We start from the raw sequence: 26,871 nt of genomic DNA on the forward strand, positions 1-26,871 counted from the left end.
CACTCTGCAGGACTCTGTCAGTTTCCTGTCCCCATACATCAAAACAGTTTGGAAAATTCAACCAACACTTCCACCTGGAGGGATTCGTATAATCCTCCAGGCCACATGACCCAAGTTTCCGGCGGCCGAACAAACATGGCCCCACAGCCTCAGACAGGTTAGCGGAAGGGGCAGCTCAAGGAAGGGCTGGCTCCGGAACATTTCTGGAGTCATTTCCGGAACCTGAGTGCAGAGGGTATACCATGATAAGGACAGCTCTCCTCCACCCCAAAGGCCCTCTCACGTAGCCCCGAGACAGCAAACTGGAGAACCCCAGGACACCTTTGGCCCACCCGTGACAACACAGCCTACCCTTGATTTAAATGCAAACTAGTTGCCAATATTTACAAATCACACACACACAATCTGGATTTCCAGCTTCTTTTGAAAAATGGAAAGGTCTGGCCACACTGAGCCCACATTCCCACAGGCTATGGTTGACTTAAGAACTTGCCCCTTAAGAGTTGGGACACAGACAACCTCGTTCACCTCAGTCCCCACTACCTGAGTCTCGGACACCAAGACAGCCTGACAGAGCCACCCCTCGGGTTACACCCAGCCTCGTCAGGTATGTTGACCTGCCAGGCCCCCCAAAATCTTTGGAGCTGGTGACCAGCTTCTGGTCAACAGGCATGTTTGGAAGGAGACCCCAGGGGCTGCGCAGGCGCAGGAGCCGCTACTCCCGGCAGAAGAAGAGTCCTGCCCGCCGCCAGGCCCTTGGGGCCAAGGTCCCTGGCTGTCCCTCCCAGGTGACCAGAGATGCCTGACCACAGGGCATGGCGGAGGCAGGGAAGAAGGCAGAGCCAGCTGAGGGCAAAGTGCCCAAGGCTCGGGGGCACTGGCAACTGAGGTTGTCTCCATTTATTGTTGGTGAGGAAAATCCTCAGGAGTTTATACAGTGCATACTTTCCCCGGAGGTGTGCTGAGGGAGGGGGCCCTAGAGCACCCCAGAGAGCCCCAGAGATAGCTTATAGCAACAGTGCTTTGACTGAGGGCTGCTGGACACAAGCCCGTTGTCCCCATCGGCTCCTCCTCTCCCATGGCCATCACAGTGCGGTGAGTGGCCCTCAGTCCTTTGGGGGAACAAGTCGGGAGACAATGGACAACAGTCAGGTGTGAGGAGACAGAAAGGTGATGACCACACCCAGGAACACACCCAAGATCAGCCCGGGGTGGCCGGGCAAGTCTGAAGGAGTCAGACTACGGTGTGTTCCGGGAAGCACACAGCTCCCTCCGCTGATGCTTGGGGACCAGAACTACCACTGAGGCCTGTCACCCAGAGGCCCTCTCTGGGGACTCAGCTCCAGGGCACCCACCCAGCTCCAATTCCTGGGAGGCGAGGTTTCCCATGGAACGAGGGGAGATGAGAGAAGCACCTGCTAGAGGTCTGAGGGACAGAGGGAGGAATTTGTCCATCAGGCCCATTCGTGTCTGAGGACAGAGTAACAAGCTCAAACTTAATTAGACTTCATAAATAGAGCTCCTGAGTGAGGAGAAACAGATTCGGGGCCACCTGCACTGGAAAGGAAAATAGGGACTTGGAGCCAGGGCTGGGGTGGGAAGAAGCCGGCGCGGCCAAGCCAGGCTTGCTGGCCTCCAAGAGCAGCAGGCTCTGAAGGCAGGAGACCTGGGCCAGAGGTCCACCACGGGCCGACCGCATGGGTAGAAGGACCTTCGGGTCAGAACTCTGACTGCTAAGAATCCCATCTAGACATGGTACAGAGGGGAAGAGGGACCCGGGGGCTGCCCGTCCTGGCAGGTGGTGGGTGGGACACAAGGCAGGGGTGCTACGCCCCTGCTGCTCCCTGAACCCAGGGCCCTCCGTGTTCCTTGGGTCCATCCCAGCATCTGGGATCATCAGAACCAGACCGAGCAGGGCTGACCCACAGCTGCCTGCAGCCCCGAAAAAAGGGAAGAAAATTCTTTGGCCCAGACCAGCCAGAGGACCCTGAGGAGGGAGAGGCTGTCACCCAGAGGCCCCTTCCCATGACATCATCTTTCCCCAGGACTGATCCTGATGGGAAGCAGGGTGCCCCCTCCCCCCCAGCGGAGCACAGCTCCTCCTGTGTGTGCCAGGAGGAGCAGAAGTCCCAGCTGGCTGCCCTTGCTGTTAGCTCTTGTCCCCCGGGGACTTGCTCTTGGTATCCCGCTTATTTCCTAGCAGCTTCAGCACCTTCATGGTCTTGAACTTCCCCTTCTTCTTGCCCTCGGGTTCAGCCTCCTTCTGGAACTCTGCAGAAGAGAAAGGGGAGCACTCAGCATGTAGGAAGGGGAGTACATCGGGGCGGGCCAGGAGCAGTGACGAAGGCCCAGCTCCGTCCCTCCAGCTTGTCTGGGGTCTTGGACATGTCACCTCAGCTTTGTGAGCCTGCAGGATGGGGACTGTGCCCCTGTCCCGGTGTTTTGGCAAGGATCCAGAAATGAATGACCGTGAAAGCAATCTGGAGCTCAGAAGCACGGCACAGGTTTATCGTGAAAAGGCCCTGCTTCCCTAGGCCACTGCTCACAGCTCTGGGTGCTACAACATGGACACTGAAGGAGCTGGAAGGAACCCCCAAAATATCTGCCTCACCCCCAGTTTTCACGAGGCAGCTGTGGGCGACTGTGGGCCTTTGGAATGGACTTAAGGCCAGCTGAGCTCTCCGCGGGGGCCAGGCCCGGGGTGAGGTGCCTTCCACGCGCCATCCCTAGACACTCAGCATCCCCGTGTGGCAGATGAGGGGCCCAAGCAGCCTGACTAGAGTCCAGACCAAACCACATGGCCATAATATGAGTCCCTGGTGGGACCAAGATGAAAGCAGGTCTCCTGACTCCCAGGCCAGTGCTCTTTTAGCTGTTCTGCGCACTGTCTGATCTCCAGTAGGCATGGCTATTTGAGCCCACAAATTTTTTTTGTAAAGATTTATTTATTTGAGAGTGAGAGTGAGAGAGAGAGAGAGAGAGAGAGAGAGCATGCGCAAGCATCCAGGGTGGGGGAAAGGGCAGAGGGAGAGAATCCCCAAGCAGACTCCCTGCTAAGCGCAGAGCCAGACGCAGGGCTCGACCCACCACCAAAAGATCAGAACCAGAGCTGAAACCAAGAGTCAGGGGTTTCACTGACTCAGCCACCCAGGGACCGCTAGCCCACAAACTTCTCCAAGATCAGATGCAGATGTCAAGGAGGAACTCCTGGCTTCAGGCAACCGGCCTGCCACAGGGTTCCTCGCCCACCCAGCCCTCCCTGTAGCCCACTCTCTCAGCCCAGGCCACAGCACTCCTGGCTCTAGGCTGGCCTGCCTCATCACACATGGCCCTGCCTTCAAGAGAGAGGCCAAGAGCTTGCACACACCATCCCTGGAGCTCCCGCTCTGACCCTCTGGCCCCGCTGCCCTCCCAAAATTCGGGTGGACCAGAGCGCCAGGAGGGGCCTCACCTTTCCTCCTGATCATGGCTTCCAACATCTTGTCTTCCTCCTCCTCCCTGAAATGAGAAAGGGAAGCCCAGTGTCCCCCAGGAGAAAGGACCGGATATTCTCTCAGTCCCTTCCAGCCTGAGTCCTTCCCACGATTTAAGGGAGGGTGTGCTGGGATCACTGAGCCCCTCCTGCAAGGACCCCCCCACTCCCCAGAGTGGGGGAGCCCCTCCCCCTCCCTCACCTCTGCCGGTCCTCGTCCAGGCAGTTGACGATGGCATTGCGCTGCTCGATGAGAGCCATGAGCTCCTGCAACAGCACCTTCTCTCGGCCCCGGTCCTCGTCTGTCCAGTCCTTTTCTGCCCGAGAAGAAAAGTTGGGGAACTGAGCGAGGGGGAAACCCTCCTGCCTTCCCAGGAAGCCAGGGACCAACGCCTGACTGCTGAGGTGGCTGTGGACCAGCCCATGATGAATCCTGCGAGGAAAGGAAGGAAGGGACCACCTTGGGGGGGGGGGTGACAGGTTTTGGGGGGAAATGAAGGTTGTTAAGAGACCGAGGATACTAGGCTGCCTACTGAAAAACTCTTCAAGGGGGCTCTAGGAGGGCGAGCATAACACATGTTCTGCGAACAGAGACCAGCTGTTGCCAAAGGGGCTCCTGCTTCTGCTCATTCATTTATTGATTCAATGAATGTTCACTCGGTGGTTTCTTAGAGGAGGCAGGATTCAGGCTGGGCCTGCTGAGAGCCTCCAAGGGTGGGCTGGCCAGATGGGGCAGAGCTTGGGAGATAATAGGGGACCCCAGGGGTCCTTACGCAGTAGAAACAAGGTAACCCAAGGTATATTGGAACCTTAATAAAATGCCATACAGGAAGGCATATTAGAGGGGACAGGACCCTGGGGGTGGTGAGCCCAGTAAGGAGGTGTCCCTGATGTGTCCTATACCTGCTGCCCCACCAGCCTCCTCTCAAGACCCCGAGCTATCCCACGGGACCATCCAAGGGCCCTCGTGCACCTTCATTTCCCTTTCACCCAGCCCACAGGCTCCCAGGGGAAGGGTGTCCACACCCAGCCTTCCCTCCACACCATCTGCCACCACAGGCCTCCCTATCCTGAAATAAACATTCTGAGCCCCCCCCCCAGCCATGTTCCAATGTCCTTACACCTCACCTTGTCAGAGCTCAGGAGCAGATGGCCCAGCACAGTTCTGGGGACAGCATGGGAGTCATCATCCCAATTCAAATCCTTTGGCTACTTCCCAAATATGGGGCCTGGGGAGGTCATATCCCTATACTACATGGGGAAACTGAGGCTCAGGGAAGTTAGGGCCTTGACCAGTGTCACACAGCAATGGTGGAACCAGCCTTTGATCCTGGGTAGCCTGACAGCCCCAAGCTACAAGCCCTTATGGTGTTTTATGGGTCCCTAACCGACCTGAGGCCTTATAAGCCAGCTTCACCGTGTGAAAGCAACCCCAGGGACAGGATGACAAACCCAGGACATGCAGCCATCACAGAGAAGGCTGGAGAAGCAACACAGTAAGCCCAGGGCCAGGCTGGCCTGGGGCACAGGGGTGCGCCCACTCCAGCCACAGGGCGTCGCTGTGGCTCTCTCTGCATGGGGGCCATGCCCCGGCCTCCAGATGTGGGAATGACTCACGGGGGCAGTGGAATGGCTTCCAGAGACACTTCTGCCTCTGGGTCTTATCCCGCCTCCCAAGTTCCCTAGTCAGTGGAGAGACAGGGCCACTGTCCCAGCAGGCAGGAAGGGCTGCGTGAGCTGGGACAGGCCAAGTCAGAGGCAGGAATGAGAAGCCCGGGCCACCACCAATGGGCAAGACTCAACCTCTGGTTCTCCATTTCCTCATCTGCAAAATGGAAACAGTGAGACCCACTGCCCAAGCCAGAGGAAGTGGTCAAAAGCCCTGGCTCCTGTGGTCTCTCTGCCCAGCTGTGGCTCAACTACACATCAGGGCCACAGACCCCACCTCGGCCACGTAATAACCATCAACCACCAGCCCCTCAGGGGACACTGGGTGTTTCCACATCCTCTATCTCCTGTCCCAAGAATTCCCTACAGGGTGGGTACCTTCGCCCTGTCTTACACCTGAAGCCACTAAGGCTCAGTGAGGCTAAGAAACCTGCCTAGCTCCCCCTTACCCCACCCCCACTCCACCCCCTGCCTCCAACACGTTTGTGGCAGAACCCAGCAGAACACAGGGCTATACGACTCCACACCCAACCCCTCCAGCCGCAGCTCCACCATTCTGAGCCCATCCCGCCCCGCACCCCCAGAGTCCTTCTGAGCCACACTGTACATGGGATCCTTCCACCTTCCCTCCCACCACTGCTAAAGCCTGACCGTGCTCTGGCCTCATAGCCGTGAGCCCCGAGGTGCCTCTGCTGTCACTCACTCGTTTGGGGCAGCCTGGGGCCCTGGAGCCTGAAGGCTCTCCCCAGTGGGGACCTGTCTACCCCCAAGTTCCAAGAGAGGGAGCAGCCAAAACAGGTCAGTCTGACCCTGGGCCTGGCGCTCTCTGCAAGCCTGTCATCCCTGATGCCACAGGAGGCCACACCCCCACACTGGCCACGCTGTTCCTGCTCCTGCCATCATTCAAGCCTATTTATCACCTGCTATGACCCAGACAGCACCTCCTGGCCCTCTGCCCCCAGGGGGCCCTGTTCCCAGAGCTGGCCTATGCGTCCCCATTGGGGTTCTGTCTCCTCCCCAGCCGCGAGGGTAAGAACTGGGCCCACTAGTGAATGTCACAGTCCCTGGCAGGTGCCAGAGGAGCGCCTGGCGCTACGCTCACCCGGCTTGTTAAGGAGGCACCGGAGCTCATACTCCACGTCCGCCTGGCGCTGCTCCAGGTTCTGCTGCTTGAAACTGGAGGGTGGGAACAGCCAGCTGTTAGCCCCGCCCCTCACGCGGAAGCCCCGCCCCTCGCACAGCCGCCCGGCCCCGCGTGGTCAGAGAGGAGGGAAGGCAGGAAAGATTCTCCGTGCTGAACTCCACGGATTCCGGGGAGCGGAGCAGACGGCCGAGGGGTCTGGACTCACACATAGATGAGCTCGGACTCCCGCCGCACCAGCAGATGCTTCTCGTGGATGAGCTTGAACCAGTCCACCAGCATGTCATCCTCGCGGCCCTCTGGAAGCCAGAAGCCCACTGAGGCCCGGGTTGGCAGGACTTGCAGCCCTCAAAGGAGGCCCCGGGGGAGGGATGCTCCCGCCCACCAAGCCCGCCCCCCCCACCAGGCCCTCCCAGCAGCTCCCCCCACCACACCGTTCATTCCGCCCCGCAGCTTCTCCTCCAGTAGGACTCCACGGTGTTCCAGGGCATCCAGCTGGCGCTCGATCGTGTCCATCTCTCCGTGGATGTCCTCCTCGGGGATGTACTGGTCGGCCTGGACCTGCCCGACAACGCCCCGGTCACCGGAAGGACGGCCCACCCCTCCCACCTGCCTGCTGCCAGGAGTTTTGCCATTTCGCGGGCCAGCACTGGCCTGCCCATTCCCACACCCCAGCACGGCCAGGTGCAGGACCCCGGTGTGGGGAAAGGCCGCTGTAGAGAGCGCCCCAACCCCTCCAGGCCCCTGGCCCCAGCCCAGAAAGGCACACCCAGAGGGAGGCTCAACGTCCTGCCTCCTGTGGCATCCCCTCCCCCTCCTCTGCCATTCCAGAAACGGTATCACTGGAGAACACTCTAATCTGTTTAAGTCAAAGTGGATCATGTGAGTGCTTTGATGCTTCAACTATTATTAGTAACAAGTGAAATGACAGTCTGCTCAAAATCCCCCTGGCTGCAAGTTAAACCCTCCCGTTGGGCCCCGCAAGGGCCCCTCTCTGCAGCCCCGGAAGGCAGCTGCCCAGACAGCCCATCCTCTCACGAGTCCCACAGGACACCTGAGGCAGCTGAGCGCCTGCGGACTGCCGGCCAGTACCTTACGCTTGATGAGCGGGAAGCCGTGTCCTGGGGCCGGCGGCCTGGCCGGCTTGGATCCCTTGGTGGTCTTCTTTGTGGTTGGGGATGCTGTGGGTGATGCCTTCCGGTTAAAAGGGTTCTCCTTGCAGGAAGACTAAAGGCAGGGAGAATGGCAGAGGGTAAGTCTGGGGAGGGGGCAGTGAGACACCCCCACCCCTGCCCGGGCAGCCTGACTACATGGGACTGGGGCCTGCACCCCGGGAGGAGGCAACCCAGGCAGAGAGAGAGAGACCCTTCCCAGCACTCCGTCTCTGGTGCACTGGGGCATTCGAAAAACATTTCCATTTCCAAGGACCTCCCACCTCCCACCTCCTGTCCTGCACTGGATCCCTTTAGACATTCTTGTTCTCCCAACCTCTCTGCAAAATGGGTATTGTAATGCCCATTTTATAGCTGAGTATACTCAAGTCCAGAGACGTTGATTAATTGGTTCAAGGTCATGCACTTCCTAAGAGCCCAAGCTAGGGCCAGGACAGCCATCTAGTACCAGAGGCAGTGGTCAGGACGTGGAGTGTAGGGCCAGACAGCCATGCTCGCTCACTCAGGCCTCACAACCACCCCTCTCAAGGGACTCTCAGGCTCAGAGAGAGAAAGGAAGCTCCTGGCCTGTGTCACCCTGCCAGGAAGTATGAAAGCGGGGATCCCACCTCCATCTGGCCAGGAGATGGAGGAAAAGAGTAGCTTCCTTCCTTCCCCTCCAGGAAAGACCCCTCCCCTCTGTCTTCCCCCCACCCCAAGCCCCACCCCCCAGCCCTGCATCAGTCTCGCTTTCCGCAGAGACCCCGCCCCTCTCTGAGGCAAGCACAGCCAGATAGCCCCAGCCCTGGGACTGGGCCTCTCCGGCCACACAGGCAAAATGTCCTCCAAAGGCTTTCCCCAGCTCATTGGACACAGAGATATGGTGATGGGCCCCAAGGAAAGGTCTCACTTGAGGCCAGCAGTGCTCCCAGGAGTGTTCACCCAACCTTCTCCCAAGCAGGTGAGGGAGGCTGGCGGAGCCCTGCTCACCTCCCCCGCACCAGCCCGTGGAAAGATTCCTTCAGGCTGGCAGTGGCTGCCCTGGGGTTTCTGAAGCAGAAGTACGAGGGCCTGAGTCCAGGCAGGGCAGGGAGACAGAGGATGGTTCCCATAGGGCGGCACCCAGAGGGGACCAAGCAGGGTGTCAAAGAGTCCGAGGCACCCAAGGTCCCCAAGGGTTCTCAGCCTTTCAGCACAGACTCTGTCAAGCCAACCTTTCACACACACCCCCAGGACAGAAAGATGATGTTTAAAAGGAACTGAGTGAAGGTAGAGGGCAGGGTGTCCAAAGTTGACCTCTTCCCCCACCTGCCACCACCAGGGAACCCTGGGCCTCCTCAGAGCAGACTTAGGCCCCCAGAAGGGGCAGGACCTTCTCAAGGTCACAAAGCAGGTGGGTGGTGGAGCTGGACAGGAGGGTGCACGCCAGGCCAGGGCAGGTGGCGACTACAGCCACGCCACCTGAGCTGGGCCGCACGAGCCCTGGGCCCTCAGGGGCTGCAGAGCGTGCACAGATGCGGACAATCAGAACTTGGTGGCCCAAAAGGACTGTGGCTACAAGAGAGGCCCTTGGGAACCAGACGCCCAGAGGAGTGTCCTGACCCCTGATGACCCCCAGTTCCTGGCACGGGACTGAGGAGCAGTGACACGAACGGCCACAAAGGTCACCTGGAGAACAAGCGCCCTGAGATGGGTGTCCCAGTCCCCTCTACCCCCGAGAGGAGACGGAGTGCCAGGAGGCCTGGGAGGGGGCCTCTGGCATAAACAGGCCTCGTGAACAGAGAGGTGGACAGAAGGATGTGGAGATGGATGGTGGCTGAGTCCTGGATCCCTGACAGGCACGTATGTGGGATAGGCAAGTAAACAGGTGACCAGGCACATCACTATATGAAGGGTTAAGCAGGTGGACAAGTGACTAGATGGGTGGGAGGACGGACAGATGAATCTGTGCCTCAGTGAATGGAGTCACAAACGGGCAGAGGGACACAGCCAAGTCAGACGCCAGCAAAGACGGAAGACCCTGGACATTCCTGCCCTGACACCAGACAGGCCAGCGGCTCTTCGCAAGGGGGAGGACTCACCTTTACTTGGAGCTGCGGGGACGAGGTTCCAGGGGAAGGGAGGGGGCTCTTGTCTCCAACCAGCAAGAGAGGGGTGGGGGCCGCGCCACTGCAGGGCTTGGCGGGCTGGGGACCCGGGCTGCCCCTAGTGCCAGGGGCAAGGCCAGGGCCGGCCTGAGGTATCTGGTCTGCGCTGGGCTGCACCAGTTCCCCAGAGGAGGACAGGGAGGAGTGGGCGGAGAGGCTGGCAGAGGTCCCAGGGGTGCCGGGGGCATGGACTGCAGGCTCTGAGGAGCTCTTGGGCACAACCGGTGGCTCCAGAAGCTCCCCAGAGGGGGTCTGGCTGGAGCTCTCGGAGGACAGGCTCTCCACGCTGAGGGCCGGCGACGGGGTCGCAGAAGGTGGCTCTGAGTGCGACAGGCGGGCGGTGTGCAGAGCTGAACGAACAAGTAAGCATGTGAGCGCCCCACAAGGAGGCACAGCCTCACCCACCGCCCTCTCCTCTCCGCAGAGAGCTTCCATGTGCCCACAGGCCGAGGCCCAGAGAATAGCGATGGCATGACAGGACCAAGGTCGGCAGCCGCCGAATCATCAGCCTTCGGCCCCCACACTTCGGGACCCGGGGCGCCACCTCGGGGCACGTCTGTAGTCCTGGGTTCCCTCCCTGCCTCCACTTCCCCTCCCGTGTCTGATCTGACCCAACGACAAGCCCAGTGGAGGAGGCAAGGCTGCAGGGGAGGGAAGGACACACAGAGTCTAGGCTGGCCTGTCCTGAGCCACCTCGACCCGGCAGGACAAGGGAGGAACCAGCAGGGCTCGCAAGCAGCCGCCGGGCCTGGCCGGGCGCCGCCCTATGCCGCTTTGATCCTCGTGTGGGCGACGGATACCATGCTTCCAAGCCTCGCCGTCTGTGTTTTCCAGATGAGGCAGCAGGCTCAGAGGGCAGGCACTCGGCCGGCCGGGAAGGGCCGGGGCGGACACAGCCCTGTGGGACTCGTTACTCGGCGTCCCGCAGCTGCCCACCCGCCGTAGCTACAAGATCCCAGGGTTCGGTTCCAGCAGGGGCCACCTGAGCACCTGCTTCCAGGCATCTATCATGCGCTCTCAGACCCTCTGTCCGAGGGGCTCCCGCTGAGGTCCTAGAGGCGGCTATACCCCAGCCATGATGGAAGGTGACCAGCCCTGAGGCCTGAGAAGCCCCCAGGATGGTGACAGACAAAACCTACAACGAGGGGCGCCTGGTGGCCCCACTGGGTGGTCAGTGAGCGTCTGACCCTTGATTTCGGCTCAGGTCATGATCTCAGGCCGGTGGGATCGAGCTCTGCGTCGGGCTCCATCAGGAGGGAGGCTGCGTCGCTCTCTGCCCCTCCCCCCACTTCTCTCTCTTTCTTTCTTTCCCCGTCTCTCTCTCTCAAATAAATAAATAATTTTTTTTTAAGATTTTCTTTATTTGCTTGAGAATGAGAAAGTGAGAGAGAGCATGAGAGGGGAGAAGGTCAGAGGGAGAAGCAGACTCCCCGTGGAGCTGGGAGCCCGATGCGGGACTCAATCCCGGGACTCCGGGACCGTGACCTGAGCCGAAGACAGTTGCTTAACCCACTCAGCCATCCAAGCACCCAGATCAATAAATCTTTAAAAAAAAGAACCACATGGAGCCTGGATGAGAGGGCATGGTAGGTGGAGGGAGGCACAGCGCCCCGAGGCTGACCCGCCACCACCGTCCTCCAGATGGGGACGCTGAAGACCAAGAGAGGAAAGGACCTGCTCAAGGTCACACACAGGCAGGTCATGGCCCACGGTGCCCGGCGACGGGAGGGTAGTGACTAGTCAGGCCTGAAGCAAACCGCGGCGGTGTTGAGCCCCTCAGCAGTGGGGTACATACGGGATCCTCACGACACCTCACTGTGAGGCGGGCTACAGAGGGTTGGGAGTGCAGAGTGTGGAGCCCCCAGCCTCCTTCCCGTCCTGTCGAATCCTGCCTCCACCACTCCAGCGCTCCGTGGCCTTGGGCAAATCCCCTGCCCTCTCTGGGCCTGCTTTTTCACCCTCGAGACGGGCGCATGCCACCCAGCCCCCAGGTGTGCTCTCGAATTAGCTGAGAGGACCCACGTGGCACCTGGCCTAGCAGGAACCCCACCACCCCCACCACACAGCCGTCCCCAGCCTAGGGCTGACCCCAGCCCCCCCAGCCCAGCGCTTCGTCAGGAGAGCTCCAGGAGTTGGCACTCACCGAGTGGGGACGCGCTGGGTGCGCGGGGCGCGGGGCGCTTCTTCGTCTTGGGGCTGCTGGTGGGGGTGATGCCGTACCAGGGGTGCAGGGACTTGGGGGTGACCTCCGCCGAGTGGGCCAGGGCAGGGCCCGCAGCCGGGCTGGGTGCTGCTGGGGACTCCTCCTCCTCCTCCTCCTCCTCAAAGGGGTTGTAGGGCTTGGGCTCCGGGCCCGCTGTCACCTGGCTCTGCTCCTCCTGGCCCTGGCTCTCCTCCATGCCACCGTTCTCCACCCGCCTGCCTTCCCGGCTCGGAGGTCCAGGGCTGCTGCTCGGGGGGAGGGGGGCTGGCTTCTTCCTGGGCTCTGCCTGCACCAGTGTGATCCATGGGGGGTCTTTCCTGGGGGCTGGTGTCCTGGAGGGAGGTGGGAAGAGGCAGACACCATTGGCGGGGGGAGGCGGGCAGCCTCCTCCTGTCCCTGGATAGTTTTAAGTCCATTTCAAAGGAAGTGGATGAGAAACTGCACGCGTCTCCCCGAGCCCAGCGGGGTCAGTCTGGGCTCAAGGCTAAAGTGGACTGTTACGGTCACAACCCAGCGGGGCCCCGTAAGGCCCAGAGAGAGTGAACCCTCAGCCTCCATCAGCCCGGCCCAGGAAAGGACGCACAGGGGCTCTCTGTGTGAGGCTGAGAAAGTCACCTGTCCCCTCGCCATAGTCATCCACCTGGGACAGGAATCTTCACAAGGGTTAGTGCTGACGGAGTGTTAACTAGTGTCACAGCTGGGGCCCACCCTCCCCCTCAGAGACCACACAGGGGAAGAACAGCTCCAGAAAAGCTGGAAACAGCTGTCCACTCGCAGGACGCAGGGTCCCAGGCTGGAGCGCCTGGGCCAGGCACACATCGGAGCTTTTCGGGGTCTTTCTAGACTCAGCTGCCAGTTCTCACAACAGCTCCGTGAGGGAGGCCTAGGTGTCCCATGTCACAGAGCAGCGGGGGCATGGAGAGGTCAAGGGGCTCCAGGGGCCCTGTCTCTACCAGAACTACTCCCCACAGGAGTGGGGACCCCAGGGGAGCCTCGGGGAAGGAGATGTGGGCACAGCACTCAGCCCTGCTGTCGCCCACCCAGAATGAGCTTTGCATGACCTTGGGACAGTGTGCTGGTGAGTCAGGTGCCCACGGAAGCCTTGCCCACCCGCCAGACGCCAGGGGCACCCCCATTCCCAGCACGAGGGCCTCCATCATGGGAAATCCTCTCCGAGCCAGCCTACCTCTCTGAAAGCTTGGGTGTCCCTCTCGGCTTGGGGACGGGGGGTTCGTGCAACCTTCCTAGATGGGAAAGGAGAGTGAGACAGGCCTTCTTCATGGGTGGCTGTGGGCACTAGGGAGCCGCGGCGTGCCCTCCCTTTCTATCTGGCAGAGCCGGGACTCCAGGTGGCCATGGCAAACTCCCCTCCCACCCTGCACCTCCCAGCACTTGGGGCGATTAGATAAGCACGAAAGGTGACAGGTAATGGTCATGTGGGCAAGGCCAGGATACCCGGACACCCCATAGGCATTTCAGCCGAGAAAGGGAACCCAAGTGTCCCTTGGACACTTCCCCAACGTGGACAGGAAACACTGCCTGAACTCAGCCCCAGTGTCACCTCCTGCTCAAAGCCTCCCCTGACCCCCCGAGTGTCCTCCATGAAACCCACAGTAGCCTCTGCTTCCCCTGTCTTAACAGACTTCCACATTCTATGGACATCCCTGTCTGTGCTTGTCTCCCCACTAAGACTGGCAGGGCCTTGAAGGCACAAACAGGCCTGAACAGAATCTGTCCCCAGGGCCTAGCTCGGGCCTGGGCTCAGAGCAGCCCCCCTCCCCGGTGTGTGCGGAACTGAACAAGGCTCAGAGGACACGGACACACAGATACTCCCAACCACACACACATTTAAACACGAGACGCACCCCAGCAAGTGCCCCCCCCCACCTCAGACCCCTGCTCACCATTTACTAGGCCGCTGCTGCCACCCTGCTCCGCCAAGTTCTCGTGCTGCAGGCTGGACCGGGGCCGGGGTGTGGGGGGTGTCAGGGCTGGGCTCTCCGGGGCCTTCCTCGGGGCAGGCGTGGGGCGGCCGGCTGGGGAGCTGCCCAGCTCCTGTGCTTTGCTTGGAAGCCGGGGCTTGGTGGGGATCTGGGGCCGGGCCTCGGGGCTGGCCTTGGGGACATCCGCCTCAGCCCCTGCGGGCACGCTATAACCCACACCGCCTCCATCCACATCCTTGACCTCTTCTGCAAGTTGCCGCTGCTTTGGCTGTAGAGGGGGCCCGGATGTGGCCCCCGACCGCCCCCCGGGGCCCAGCCTGGCACAGTGCTCCGCGCACACGAAGGTGCCTTCCTCAGGCCCACTTTTGTAAGCCCCAGGGAGCAGGGTGCTGGAGCACTGCCGACACCTGCCAGGGAGAAGGTGGGGAGGGGGCTTCAACGGCGCCCGGGACACTGGCTCCTCCTCCCCAAGGAGTCACGGCCGTTCCTGCCCACCCTCCTCCCACCTGCCTGCCCAGATCCTGTACCCGGGCCTTCCCACAGGAGGAGAAAAATGGTAACTGCCAGAAGTGCAGAACAATAAAATCACATGAAATCAAGCAACATAAATTGTGAAACACGCCTTTGGTTTGTGCTGCAAGAGGAAGCAAAGGTTTGCCCCTGCGCGGGGGGACGAGCCAGTGCCGAGGCGGTCGGCCACCGGCCGCTCAGGCTGTCAACCGAGCAAGGTGTTTTGGTGGTGTTTTTTATGAAATAGAATGTCTTGCACCAGGAAGAATATACTGTTTTTCTAGGAAATTCTAATTCCTGTTGTGTGTCTGTTCCCACGGGGCCTTATTCCGGTCTGTACTCACAACTGCTCACAGGGTCCAGGGCATTTTTTTTACTGGGGGTCCCTGGAAAAAGTCCTTAAAACGCTGTCCTCGTGGCCAGATGTCATTGTGTTAGTACAGTGGTGCCCCTGCTTGGGCTGTGACCCCTCAGGTCTGCAGTCAGGCCCCTAGGGTTCCAGGCCTGGCCACCACGCACTCACACCCACACCCACAGACACACACCGACACCCACAGACACCCACACACACAGACACAGACAGACACACAGACACACACTAACCCACAACCTGATGCCTGTTGGAACTCAGTTGCTGGCTTCCCTTGACTATTTCTTTTTTTTCTTTTTTTTTTTTAAAGATTTTATTTATTTATTTGACAGAGAGAGACACAGCAAGAGAGGGAACACAAGCAGGGGGAGCAGCAGAGAGAGAGGGAGAAGCAGGCTTCCCGTGGAGCAGGGAGCCCGATGCGGGCTCGATCCCAGGACCCTGGGATCATGACCTGAGCCAAAGACAGACACTTAACGACTGAGCCACCCAGGCACCCCAACTATATATTTTCTGATTGCTTTTTCACAACACATAAAATGTTTCCAGGGGCGCATTAGTCGGTTAAGTGTCTGCCTTCGGCTCAGGTCATGATCCCGGGATTCCTGCACGGGGCTCCCCGCTCCGCGGGGAACCTGCTTCTCCTCCCTGTCACTGCCCCCTGCTCCTGCTCTCTCACACTCTCTCTCTTGCTCACGCTCTCTCTCTCAAACAAATAAAATCTCTTATAAACATGTTTTCAGACATGTTCTAAGTTATTTGTCTTTTCCCTGTCTCCTATTCCATTTTCTTTAAACCTGGCTTCTTCCGGGAGCCACACATGGAAAGCAAGCTGTTATTGTGATTTTTTAAAAAAAAATCCTTTCTATTTTTAAGGGCTTCTAAAGCAGCTCCTTAATCTCATGAGGTCGTTCGCCTCAAAGAGCTTTGGGCAGGAGGCAGAACCCCTGAGCTCAGCTCCGCTGAGCCCAAGACCAACGAGGCTTCTCCCCTCACTAAGCCTCAGTTGGCTCATCAGTAAAATGGGTTGATAAGCAAGATGCTCTGGCAGGAAGGGCCCCGTAGTGTGCCTGGCCGACTGTGATGCTGAGTCCACGGAAGCTACCTTCCTTGGTAACAGGATGTTAGGTGGGGCTCGCCCCCCGTCCCCCCGACCCCGCTCCCGCAGCCACTCACCGGAAGCAGTGGCGGTGGTAGAGCTTGCCCTCGACCAGGGAGCGCTGGACCAGGTGCACATGCTGCTGGCAGGCGGCGCACGTGCTGCTGGGGGTCCACTGGGCGCCTTGCTCAGAGAGGCTGCCCGATGACAGCTCCTCGCCCTGCAGGGAATGGGGTGGTCAGAGGGGCGTGGGGCTGTGCTCCCCAAACTCCCTGCTCTAGAACAGCCCCCTCCCCCTCCAGCACCCGCTCTCCCCCGAGTGCACACACGAGCTCCACGGTGCTAATGCACATCATCAGAGCCCCGGAGCAGTAGAGGAAGGGACGAGGTCGCCACTTTGCGGATGAGGAAACTGAAGCCCAGAGCAGAGGGGGAACGACTTGCTCAAGGTCACTGAGTCAGAATGGAAACAAAAGTCCTGACTTCCAGTTTCTGGGGCCCTCTCTGCCAGAGACGGCTCCTGGCTGTATAACCTCCCTGCGTCTCTCCCATCCCTGCAGGTCGGCCCCTGATGGGTGACCTCCTTTTAGGCCCACCTCATCTGTCTTCTCTGCCTCTCCTCCTAGAGCTGCGGTGGGTATGAATCCCAGGTTCTCCACTTCCAAGCTGGGTGACCCAGAGCAAGCTGCTCACATCCCTGGACCTTAGGTTCCCACCTGCCGGTGAAGTCCTCTGACCCCTGCCTGTGTCAGCCCCACGTCACTGGGCACCCACACTGGCCAGGATCCCCGGCCCTCAGGAGCTCCTCCAGCAAGGACAAGTTGGGGAGCAGGTGGGGAAAGCCCTCTGCGCCCCGTGACGTGCTACTCAGATATGAAGGGCTGGTGTCTGTCCTCTCAGCATCTTGGGACGGGGCACTGACCTTAGACCAATGACCCTCGGGATTCTCATCTCTCTCTCAGGACTCCTACCGCCCACCTCCCAGGGTTGTTGAGAGGACAGAACAGAATCATGCTGGGAAGCTGAAAGCTCTGTGTGCACAGGAATCAAGGGGAATATTTGCTACATTCCATGCGTAAATCCGGTCAAGGACAGGGTGACAAAGTCAATGCGACTGGCTGTCCAATGCCCCCCCTTCCCAGGCCTGGCAACTCCTGATCTCGCCCCAAGCCCTGGAGAAAGAACGGAGCCCCCTGCCCACAGAATGGGGCTGGGATCTGGCCCATGTCCCCTCAGCCACCCTTGCCACTGAGGCTGTACTTCCAAAGCCAAGGAGGAAGGACCCAGAATGAACACTGCAAGGATACCCACACAGCCTGCCCCCGCAGCCCCTGGGCACCTGCCTACCTGAGCCCTGTCTCCTGGTTCTGCTGGAGTAAGTGCTTCGGAGGGCGGGGAGGAGGGTGCCTGGGCCTTCCTAGGTGATGAGACACCAGCTGCCGAGAGACAGGGAAGAGACCCTAAGAAAGGTGGAGACCCCCGGGGCCCAGAAGGCCCCCAGCTGGCCTACCACTTGAACTCCACAGCTATGGCTTTTGGGGAGAGCACTCAACACTCGGGACCAGAGCTGGCTCCCCCCTCCTCACAGGGCAGGAGACACCTCGCCTTCCAAGCCAAGCGCCAAGGGCAGGATGCTTAACCTCCCCGAGCCTCCACAAAGTAGGGCCGTGACTCCAACCACCCAGGAGCGATGGAAAGGCTGAGGCCAACAGTACAGTCATGGAAGGAGCAGGTGCCCAGCATGTGGCAGGACAAGCAGCTTCCTTCCCACCAGCATAAGGGGATGGGAGGAAAGGCAAAGAGAGGAACCGTGTGGTGCTGGCCGGAAGGTTCGGAAAAACAGACTGGTGTGGCTGCTCTCCCTCACAGCAGAAGAAACTCAGCCACCCCAGCCCACGAGCCCCCTCGGAGACCCCACTCCCTTATTACTTTAGCAAATATTCACACAGCACCTACTCTGTCCCCAGTGATCAAACTAAAAAATGAAAATCCAGAAAGCCGTATACCCCGAAACATCAGTATTACTGTTTGATGATTTTAGGAATAAAATCCAAGTTCCCTACTGTCGTCTAAAATATCATTTACCAAACTAGTTAGTGGACCCTGAAATCCATTTAGTGGTTACAAGCAACACATTTAAAAGGTGAAATAGAAAATATCTTCAGGGGCGCCTGGGTGGCTCAGTGGGTTAAAGCCGCTGCCTTCGGCTCAGGTCATGATCCCAGCGTCCTGGGATCGAGCCCCGCATCGGGCTCTCTGCTCAGCAGGGAGCCTGCTTCCTGCTTCCTCCCTTCTCTCTCTGCCTGCCTCTCTGCCCACTTGTGATCTGTCTGTCAAATAAATAAATAAAATCTTTAAAAAAAAAAAGAAAATATCTTCACGCATCACAAGGGGTTGTGTTGTCCTTTTTTCAAGGAAGCCCTCCGCCCAACGTGGGGCTTGAACTCACGACCCCAAGAGTCACACGCTGTACCTACTGAGCCAGCCAGGCACCCCTGCGTGTGTCACGTGTTCTAAGGGGAAGAATCGTTTCCTGAAACTTGTTCCAGTGACACACGTGTGCATGAACTTGGCCTCTGATGGGAATGTGTGTGATAAGTCATAGCCAGAAATTTTGGAAGCCCACGACCTCATCAAGTACCACTCCCCACCATTCCTCTGTCCTCATCCCCTCCTTCCTGCTCAGTCCCCTGAAGCACAAAGGCCCCCTGCTAGCCCTGGCCTGGAACATTCCTCCCCAGATCTTCAAATGGCCTCCTTCTTCTCCTCGTTCAAGGTTTAGCTCAAATGTCACCTCCTCAGAGAGGTCCTCCGTGACCACTCACCTGGAACAGCCGCTTCACCCTCCCGCTGCTTTTTACCCCATTGTTTTGTCTCCTTCACTGGATTCCCTTGAAACTCTACTACCTCTTCATCTGTGCTCGCTCTCTCCCTCTCCTTCCTATTCTCAGCTCTCTCCCCAGCACCTAGCACGGTTCCTGGCACACGGTAGAGGCTCAATAAATATTTGTTAAATGAGTAAGTACCAGGTGCCGGGGTTATGTAGCTGGGAACCGGACACAGATGGTCTGCAGGGGAAAAGGGAGGAGTGATCCAAATATTATGACCAGAGTCTTATGTGTTCACCACAGGGCAGGGGGCCACCAGAGCACCTGGGGTAAATCAGGGCAGGCTGCATAGAGGAGGCAAAATGTGAAGATTAGAGGATGGATAGGAAAGAATGTTTGTGGGTGGGAGATGTGGAGCAGAAAATGGGGTGTGGGGTTGGAGGATCACCAGGGAGAAAGGCTGAATGGAGAAGGAATGCGATGTATTCAAAAAACAAAAATTCAGTATGCCTACAGCTGGGGCAGCGAGTGGCTCAATGTTAAGTGGAGAGAGACCCTCAGGGGCCCCACTAAGAAGCTGGACTGGGGGGGTAAGCGTCCAACTCTTGATCTCAGCTCAGGTTGTGATCTCAGGGCTGTGAGTTCAGGCCCCACGCTGGGCCCCAGCTTGGGCACGGAGCCCACCCAAAAACAAAAACAAATATAAAAATCAAAAGCTGGACTTTATCCAGATAACAGTCGCCCCGCCCCTGTGATGGCCGATTTCACACAGCCGCTGGGCGTCCTTCACTCACTCTGGTTCCAGACCATGCTGTGGCTCCTGGAGGGCAGGGTCAGCTGCTGGGCCCAGGGTCGCGGGCACCATGGAGCCTGGCGCGAGCGAACAGAGCACAGTGCTGTGTCTTAGCCAGGGCCAGGCTTCAGAGCCACCCGGTCCAGGGAAAGTCAAGTCTGGTTTAAATTGCCCTTGAAATCCTTCTAGTGGCCCAGAAAGCACAGCACAGGACCATCTGGGGGAGTCTAACAGCCAGCTCTGCCTCCAGGGTGGGAACGCACTGCTGCTGTTTCCTTTGGCGGAACAGCAGGCAGGATACAAACGGTTCGTATTTAGAAGCCAAGTTGTATGAGAAGCACAGACTGTACCTTTATCAATAAGAACCCCCGCAAGCCCAGGGGGTGCCCCCTCCTCCCCGGCACAGCTAGGGGAGCTGGGCCCACCAGGGCCACCCTCATCCCGGGGTGCCCCGCAAGGACCCAGGAACAGAGCGGGCACCATCAACAGTATTGTGGGGGCCCCTCCCCAACCCTCCCACCTCACAGGCCCCCGGAAGGGTGGCCCTCCAGAAAAGAGCTTAGTTGGAAGAGATCAGGGTTTGGAGACAGGGAACCCTCCGGAAGGTAAGACTGAACCATGATTCTAGGTAAGCAAGCTACACTCTAACCAATGAAATAAAGAAGTCATAATAGGGGCGCCTGGGTGGCTCAGTGGGTTAAAGCCTCTGCCTTCAGCTCAGGTCATGATCCCAGGGTCCTGGGATCGAGCCCCGCATGGGGGTCTCTGCTCAGCAGGGAGCCTGCTTCCTCCCCTCTCTCTCTCTGCCTGCCTCTCTACCTACTTGTGATCTGTCAAATAAATAAACAAAATCTTAAAAAAAAAAAAAAAAAGAAGTCATAATAATGTTAACCTTGAGTCCTAAATAAGGGCCAGACACAGGTTCACATCTCCTCACTTATGCCTCACATCAACCCTAAGAGGTGGGCACTGTTCTTCACTGCATCGCAAAGGAGAAACTGAGGCAGACAGGTGACCATGGTGGCCCACCATCACCCAGACAGTCAACGGCAGCCCGTGCTCTTAATTTCCACCTTACTGCCTCTCACCAAAGACTCGGCAGCTGGGAAATACTTTCATTTTTGTTTTCTGTTAAAACACATGTAATGTGGGATGCCTGGGTGGCTCAGTCCGTTAAGTGTCTGCCTTCAGCTCAGGTCATGATCCCAGGGTCCTGGGATCGAGTCCCACATGGAGCTCCCTGCTCAGTGGGGAGTCTGCTTCTCCCTCTCCCTCTGCTCCTTCCTCTACTTGTGCTCTTTCTCTCTCTCTCTGACAAATAAATTAATAAAATCTTAAAAAAAAAAACCCCACACATATGTTATTTGTTCAACTATAATACTGATCTGTATCACTGCGGGGGGGCAGGTAACAGATTATCTTAATTTTTATGCTCTTTGCTATGTTCTAAATGTTCTATAGTAAGCATGTTTTGCTCTTAATAAGAAAAAAATGACTTTGTAGTACACTTTTTCTTAAAGAGACAGGCAGAGACTGTCCACAGGTAGAGCCAAGGCAGGAGGGAGAACCGAAATGGGAGAGGGGAGGGGCAAGGCCCCCAGGGATCCAGCACAGGTGTCAGGACACCTGGATTCTGGCCCCACCATTCAGCTTTCCTGTGGTGTGACCTTGACCTCCTTGCTTCCCCTCTGGACCCATTTCTTCTCTGCAGAAGGAGATCCCCAGGAAAGATTCCTGCAGAAGGATGCCCCAGGTGGGAGGCTCAGAAGCCACCCAGTGACCCAACTCAGAGCAGAGAAGCGCCCTGTAGCTCCCTCAACGCCCCCGCCCGCTCCCCAGCCTCTCAGTTCTCAGACCTTGAAGGTCATTTCTGGGGAAGACCGCTGCACCACAGCCCCACAGGGCCACTTGCTGGCTTTGGGGGAAAAGCCCCAGGGAAGTGTCCATACACAGGAAGTGAGGGGGTGGGCGCCAGAGAGGGGAACTTGCCCGCTTTGTCTCCCTACCTGTATTTCGTTCAGTGATGGGTTTTGGGCTTTGTGCCAGTAAGACTGTGGGTGGCACAAGGGCAGCGAAGGCTCCCAGCTGCACCCCCGGGGGCCCAGCACAGTGCTGTCTTACTCATTATGTATTATGAGGACTAAATGAATGATCCAGCAAATAAAGGCCATGCTGCCTCCTGGGCTGGGGAGCTCAGAACACAGCCAGGCACCTCCCCAGCCCCACCCCCAGTGCCAGCCTCCCAGAACAGCTCTGCCCCCTCTCACCTTGGCCAGGGCTGGCGAAGTGGTGGTAATACTGGGACACGTAGGTCATGATGCTGAGGCAGTCGGGGACACTCATGGAGACCATGTCACTGGGGTCCAGGAGAGCGGGGATCCCCAACTCCTTCTCGGCCACTTCAAAGGCCTGGGGTGAGGGCAGGTGTAGGGGTGGGAGGTGGGCAAGGGTAGGAGTGGGGGGTGGGGAAAGGTGGGGGGGTAGAGGCAGGGGTGGGCATGGGGAGCAGGTGCAGGGGTGGGGAAGGTGCGGGAATGGGTGCAAAAACAGTGAGAACAGGAAGAGGAGGAGGAGGCAGGGTTAGGGTGAGTGGCCTTCAGCACAGGCCCAGCTTCCAGCAGTGGGATGAAGGGTCCAGGACTAGGGGCTCCCCTCAGCTCTGGCGCCACAGGGTGACTCGGGGAAGGGCTGGGCTGGTGTTCCAGGCACAAAGGGGCCAGAAGGAAGAGGGGGGGTGGGGAGAGGGGCAGCCAAGGCCCCAGTGCAAAGCAGCTTCTCCCCTCAGCTCCTACTCTGCAACACCCCTGCCCCCCTCGCCCCGCCCAACACACACTCACAGCCTCCAAGGCTTCCCTCTGTCTGGGGACTCACCAAACGGTTATTCTCGAAGACATTGTCCTTGGAAAGCGAGTCAAAATCTCTGTAAGAGGTAAAGGGAGGGAGGAGCACTGAGGAGGTGACTGGGACAGGGGTGTGGAGTCTGGGAGGAATGGAGCTGACCTCATCCCAGCCTGCGTGGGCCTCAGCAGGCTTGGGGGAGGGGTCTGTGGACGGCCCACGAGGAAACTGAGGCAACAAGCCGGGTCTGCCAGGTGCAGGGGGGAGCATGAGCTCAGGGCCCCCTGAGGCATCCCCGCAGAGGCTGGAAATGACTCTGAAGGGGCAGGACTCAAGATCCCTTCTCTCCAGCGGCCAGAAAGCCAGGTCCTGAGTCAGTGGCAGAGACGAGACTGAGACCAGGACTAAGGTTTGTAATGACAGGGACGGCCTCGGATTGCTGACCTCACGCTGGGCACTGTGCTGAGCTCCTGTCGGGAGTCTGTTCTCACGGCAACTCTCCTGGGAGGTAGTGACCCCATTTCACAGATGAGGACACTGAGACCCAGACAGAGGAAGACACTTAGCCCTGAGAATCCGCATTTCTGGCCCCTCCAGTGCATATCAGAAACCCAGAGAAGCTGGGTTACCGTCTTGCCCAATCCCCAACCCAGCCCAGAGACGAATGTTGTTTAATGGGGCTAAGAACAGAAGGAACAAGTTTGAAACCGACTGGCAATTGTACATATTCTAGAGCTATGGACACTAACCCTCTGGCCGACCGGCTGGGTTGCTCCTGGGGCCTGCTTTCCTTGGGGGAGCAGTAAAGTGTTTCCCAGTGTCTAAGCTGGGACAGGTGAGAGGCAGGCAGCAGGGCCTGCCCTGGGGACCCCAGCCAGAGATAGCTGGCCCCCCTGCTGGCCCTATTTACCACGACCCCCCAACCCTCAGCCCCCTACCCCCCACCCCCCACTCCAGCGCTACAGGCTGCTCAAGTGCCTGAAGGTAGCTTTCTGGCTTGGCAGCCTCCTGGGTGCACCCGCCCAACACGTTGCCCTTCTATGGTTGCAAACTGCAGCCTTGACCCTCCCACGTCGTTGGCGGGCCCAGAGGCCTGAGCAGGCAGCACCGCGTCCAAGGTCAGGGTCTCAGCCTCTGCTCTTCCAGGCTTGGCTGTGCGACCTCGGGCAGGCCGGCAGTCTTCTCTGCCTAGATTTTCCCATCCGTCAGTTGGGGGAAGAAGCTCTAGCACCCACCGCCAGGTTGGTGGGGAGGGCTGGTTGAGTCTGGGCTTGGGGAAGGGCAGGCCTCGCCCCCCTCCTCCTGCCCCCACACTGCTCCAGGAAGGGTCCAGGTAGGAACGGTGGGCAGAGGCAGTAAATGGTAGCCTGAGAACCCTAGAGGGAGGTGCCCCAAGGCTGGGTGGATTAGGACAGAGGAGCTGACTAAGTATGAGCCCTTTTGCCACCTCTGGCCAAGCTGCTTCCCTCCCCACTCCACACACACCCCCACCACCACCCCCGCCCCTACCCCACCCGAAGCTGGGTCCCTAAGCCCTCTCGCTTTGCCACTGCCTAAAAGTGTGACCACAAGCAAGTTATTTAGTCTCTAAACCTCAGCCTCCTGGTCTGTGACACTGCGAACAGATGAGGGGGGACACAAGCCCAGCCCCAACAAAGGCTAGTTTGGAGACCAAAGGAGACAAAGGCAACTTCTCTCGGCAGATAATTTCAGTCTCCCCGGCAGTGTTCCTGGGAGGCTGGGTGTCACCTTTTGTTCGCCCTGTGCCCCCAACACCCTATGTAATTCCTGGTACTTAGTAAGTGCTCAACAAATGTTGATTGAATGAATAAATTCCAGAAACAGTGTGAAAACTGCAAAAACCCCAGAGACACTGGTTTTTCCTGCAGCTTCTTCCCCGCCCCCATCCCTGTCCCTAATGGACATCTGGGCTTTGGTAACACAGATATTTTCTGAGAGTTTTCAAAAGCTGGGGAAGTTCTATTTGGCCCTGGGGGAGATGAAGTACACAAAAATGAAACCCATATGGTCCCTGCCCTCAAGGGAGCTTAAACAGGCCTGGATTGGGGGTGGGAGGGCCAGCGAACAATGAACCAGGCCCCCCAGCTTGGCAAACCCTGCCCCTCCAGCAGAGGCGAGGCCCCAGCTCCAAGAGCCTGAACCTCTTCAGATGATTCTTGCCGCCGTCCCCGCCCTCATAGAGAGCCTCCCTACGCCTCCTGTGGCAGCTGGGCCTCAGTCTGTCTTCTGTACAATGGGCTAGTAGCCAGGAACTGGCCTGCTCTACAAATGAATGTCCACACATGATTCTGGATCTCGTCTCAGGAGGGGAGCTGCCCTCTGCTGCTAAAAAAAAATCCCGCAAATCTCCATGTGGCTCCACCCTTCCCCCCACCTTAGCCAGCAAGAGGCCCTGGTGCTCCGGGCCAGCTACATCTCCCCGTCCTCCCTACCCTGAGCCATGGGCCCCAGCAGTGCTCCCTCCCAGGGCTCGGCTCAGGTGGCCCCCTCCAGCTGCGGGACCACCCTTTCCTCCAGCGGCACCCAGCTCCTGCTCTCTCTATTACCATGCCAGGCCCAGCACACAGCAGTCACTCTGTAAACACTGATGAATAAAGAAAGGGGTAACATACACTCATCACCCCCGACTGTCTAATCACACAACTTACAATAACTCAGGTTAATAGAATGCTCGTTGCCTCATACCATCCTCACAACAGTTCTGTGACCTAGGTCCTATTATCAACCCCACTGTCCAGATGAGGAAACTGATGTCTGGAGGGGCCCGGTGACTGACCCCAGGTCGCACAACTAGAACACGAAGGAGCTGAACAAAGCCAAACAGCCTGGCGAGCTCAGGCCCGCCGATTCCCTTAGCTGGACACGGAGGTCCCTTCAAACACTGGCCCTGTCCCCTGCCTCCTGCCTCATTGCCTGCTTCCCCAGGGAAAACAGAAGATCCCTTGAGCCCTCTGCTCCAAAGCAGGGGTCCAACCTGGGCACCCTTCTCCATCCTTCCATCTCCCACTCCGGGGCTGTCCTGTCCCCATTCCGTGCCGGTGACCAGCCCCACAGCAGGTGGAAGCCCAGGGACGTCTCCACCTCGTCCCCTTCGCTTCTGCAGCCACATCCTCCAAAACCCTCTCCTCCATGGCCCCACACAGGGCCCGCCCCAGCACCCAGACATGCTAGCACACAGTACAGACACCCAAAGACCGCAGACCCAGCCAGGCTTGGGGAGCCCTGTCGGGGGCACTGTTGGCAAGAGAGGCAAGGACCAGGTCTCTGAGTCTCAAGTTGCAGATGAGACAGGCACCCAAGGAATGGTGGGCCCCCGCTTAATTTTCAGTCTGTGTTGGATGAATGAGTGAACGAGTGGAGAGGTTCCAGAGCCCAAGGCGGGGGAGCTGAGAGAGAAGCCCCAAGTCCACTGCTCTGGGGTCTGAATAAAATTTTCCAAGAGAACCTCGCTGGGTAGCTGGGGGTGAGAAGGGCCCATTTCAGACCCGGAGCCGCAGGGCGCGGGGAGCTGGCTGTCAGTCAGAACTTGGGACTCTTCACTCAGTCTCCGACGCCCACTGAGGACCGCAGGACTGTGGGGCACACACTTGGGGGGCAGATTCGTGTCCTAACTGGGGTGGGAGGTAGGCAGGGGGTGTCTATCCATTCATCCAACCACTATTGACCTAGGATCTCCTCTGTGTCAGGCACCATGCTAGTGCCCTGGAGACAAGTCCACATGGGGGAATCAGAGAAGTGAGCAAGAGGACCCCCCCCACACACACACACACAGAGGGACGGGCCTCAACGCCTCGAGGGGAGGGGGCTGCTCAGTCCGCCTGTTTGAGAGCACCATAGTGCGAGAAAGGCCCACGGTCCCCAAGGAGGGGCTAGGTGTCACTTTGGCGGAAATTGGCGCCCTGTGGGCGGGGCCAGGGCCCTCGGTGCAAGGACCAGTATGGGGGGCTGGTTCAGTGTCCCAGTAGGCGGGGGCGGGGCCTCGTGGGGGAGGGGTCCCCCGGGGGACGGGCGCTCGGTGACCCAAGCGAGTCGTTGAGGGCTCGTCCTCAGGGTGGGCGTCTCGGTCTCCGGGGGGCGGCGCCTCCCACGGCCCGGGCTCCGCGTCACTGAGGGGGGCGGGGGTCCCCAGCTAGGGCCCGCGCCGCCCGGCGCCCCGGCTCGCCCGCCCTCCCCCCTCCGCTCCCCCACACCCCGCACTCACAGCAGGTCGGGCCGGTGCCGGTGCAGGATGGCGCAGAAGGCCAGGCCGTCCCGGAAGGAGCTGCTCAGGTCGCGGATGTCCACGCCGCGGTAGCCCTCGCACTGGCGGCGGCACCAGGCCAGCAGCGCGCCCCGCGGCCCCGCCATGAGGCGCGCGGGGCTCGGGACCCGCTCCGGGCGCCGCCGGGATCGGGCTTCACCCCCGGACCCGGCTCCGTCCGGTTTCCGGCGGCGGCTCCAGCTCCGACTCCGGCGCGGCTCCGAGCTGTGGGCGCCGACCCGCGGGCGGCGGGCGCAGGGCGGGGAGGAGGCGGGGCCGCGGCCTCGGTGTCCGCGCTCGGGCTCCGGCGCGGGGTCCCGGCTGGGCTCGCAGCTCCCGGCCCGGCCCTGCCCGGACCTGCCCGAACAGCCGCCGCCCGCGTGGCCCGGCCCGGCCCGGCCGCCGCCTACTCACCGCCGCCCGCCCCCCTCGCTGTGGGCCGGCCGC

At 59.3% G+C, this 26,871-nt stretch overlaps 1 protein-coding gene across 1 annotated transcript; it reads right to left on the reverse strand.

Moving 5' to 3' along the window:
* Window positions 1-407: 407 nt before the first annotated feature.
* MICALL1 (MICAL like 1) lies at window positions 408-26,748 on the reverse strand. Its single transcript, XM_080810548.1, has 16 exons — window positions 26,386-26,748; window positions 22,197-22,245; window positions 21,593-21,734; window positions 17,052-17,140; window positions 15,782-15,924; window positions 13,687-14,132; window positions 12,969-13,026; window positions 11,723-12,114; window positions 9,514-9,929; window positions 7,374-7,508; window positions 6,716-6,842; window positions 6,490-6,580; window positions 6,243-6,316; window positions 3,675-3,789; window positions 3,452-3,498; window positions 408-2,271 (listed from the first exon to the last, which is right to left on the reverse strand). Exons 1-16 carry the CDS (start codon window positions 26,529-26,531, stop codon window positions 2,150-2,152), a joined length of 2,592 nt encoding a protein of 863 aa, XP_080666674.1. The 5' UTR covers window positions 26,532-26,748; the 3' UTR covers window positions 408-2,149.
* Window positions 26,749-26,871: the final 123 nt, after the last annotated feature.

Source organism: Martes martes (genome assembly GCF_963455335.1).
Source record: "Martes martes genome assembly, chromosome: 8".
In the NCBI taxonomy this organism is placed as follows: Eukaryota; Metazoa; Chordata; class Mammalia; order Carnivora; family Mustelidae; genus Martes; species Martes martes.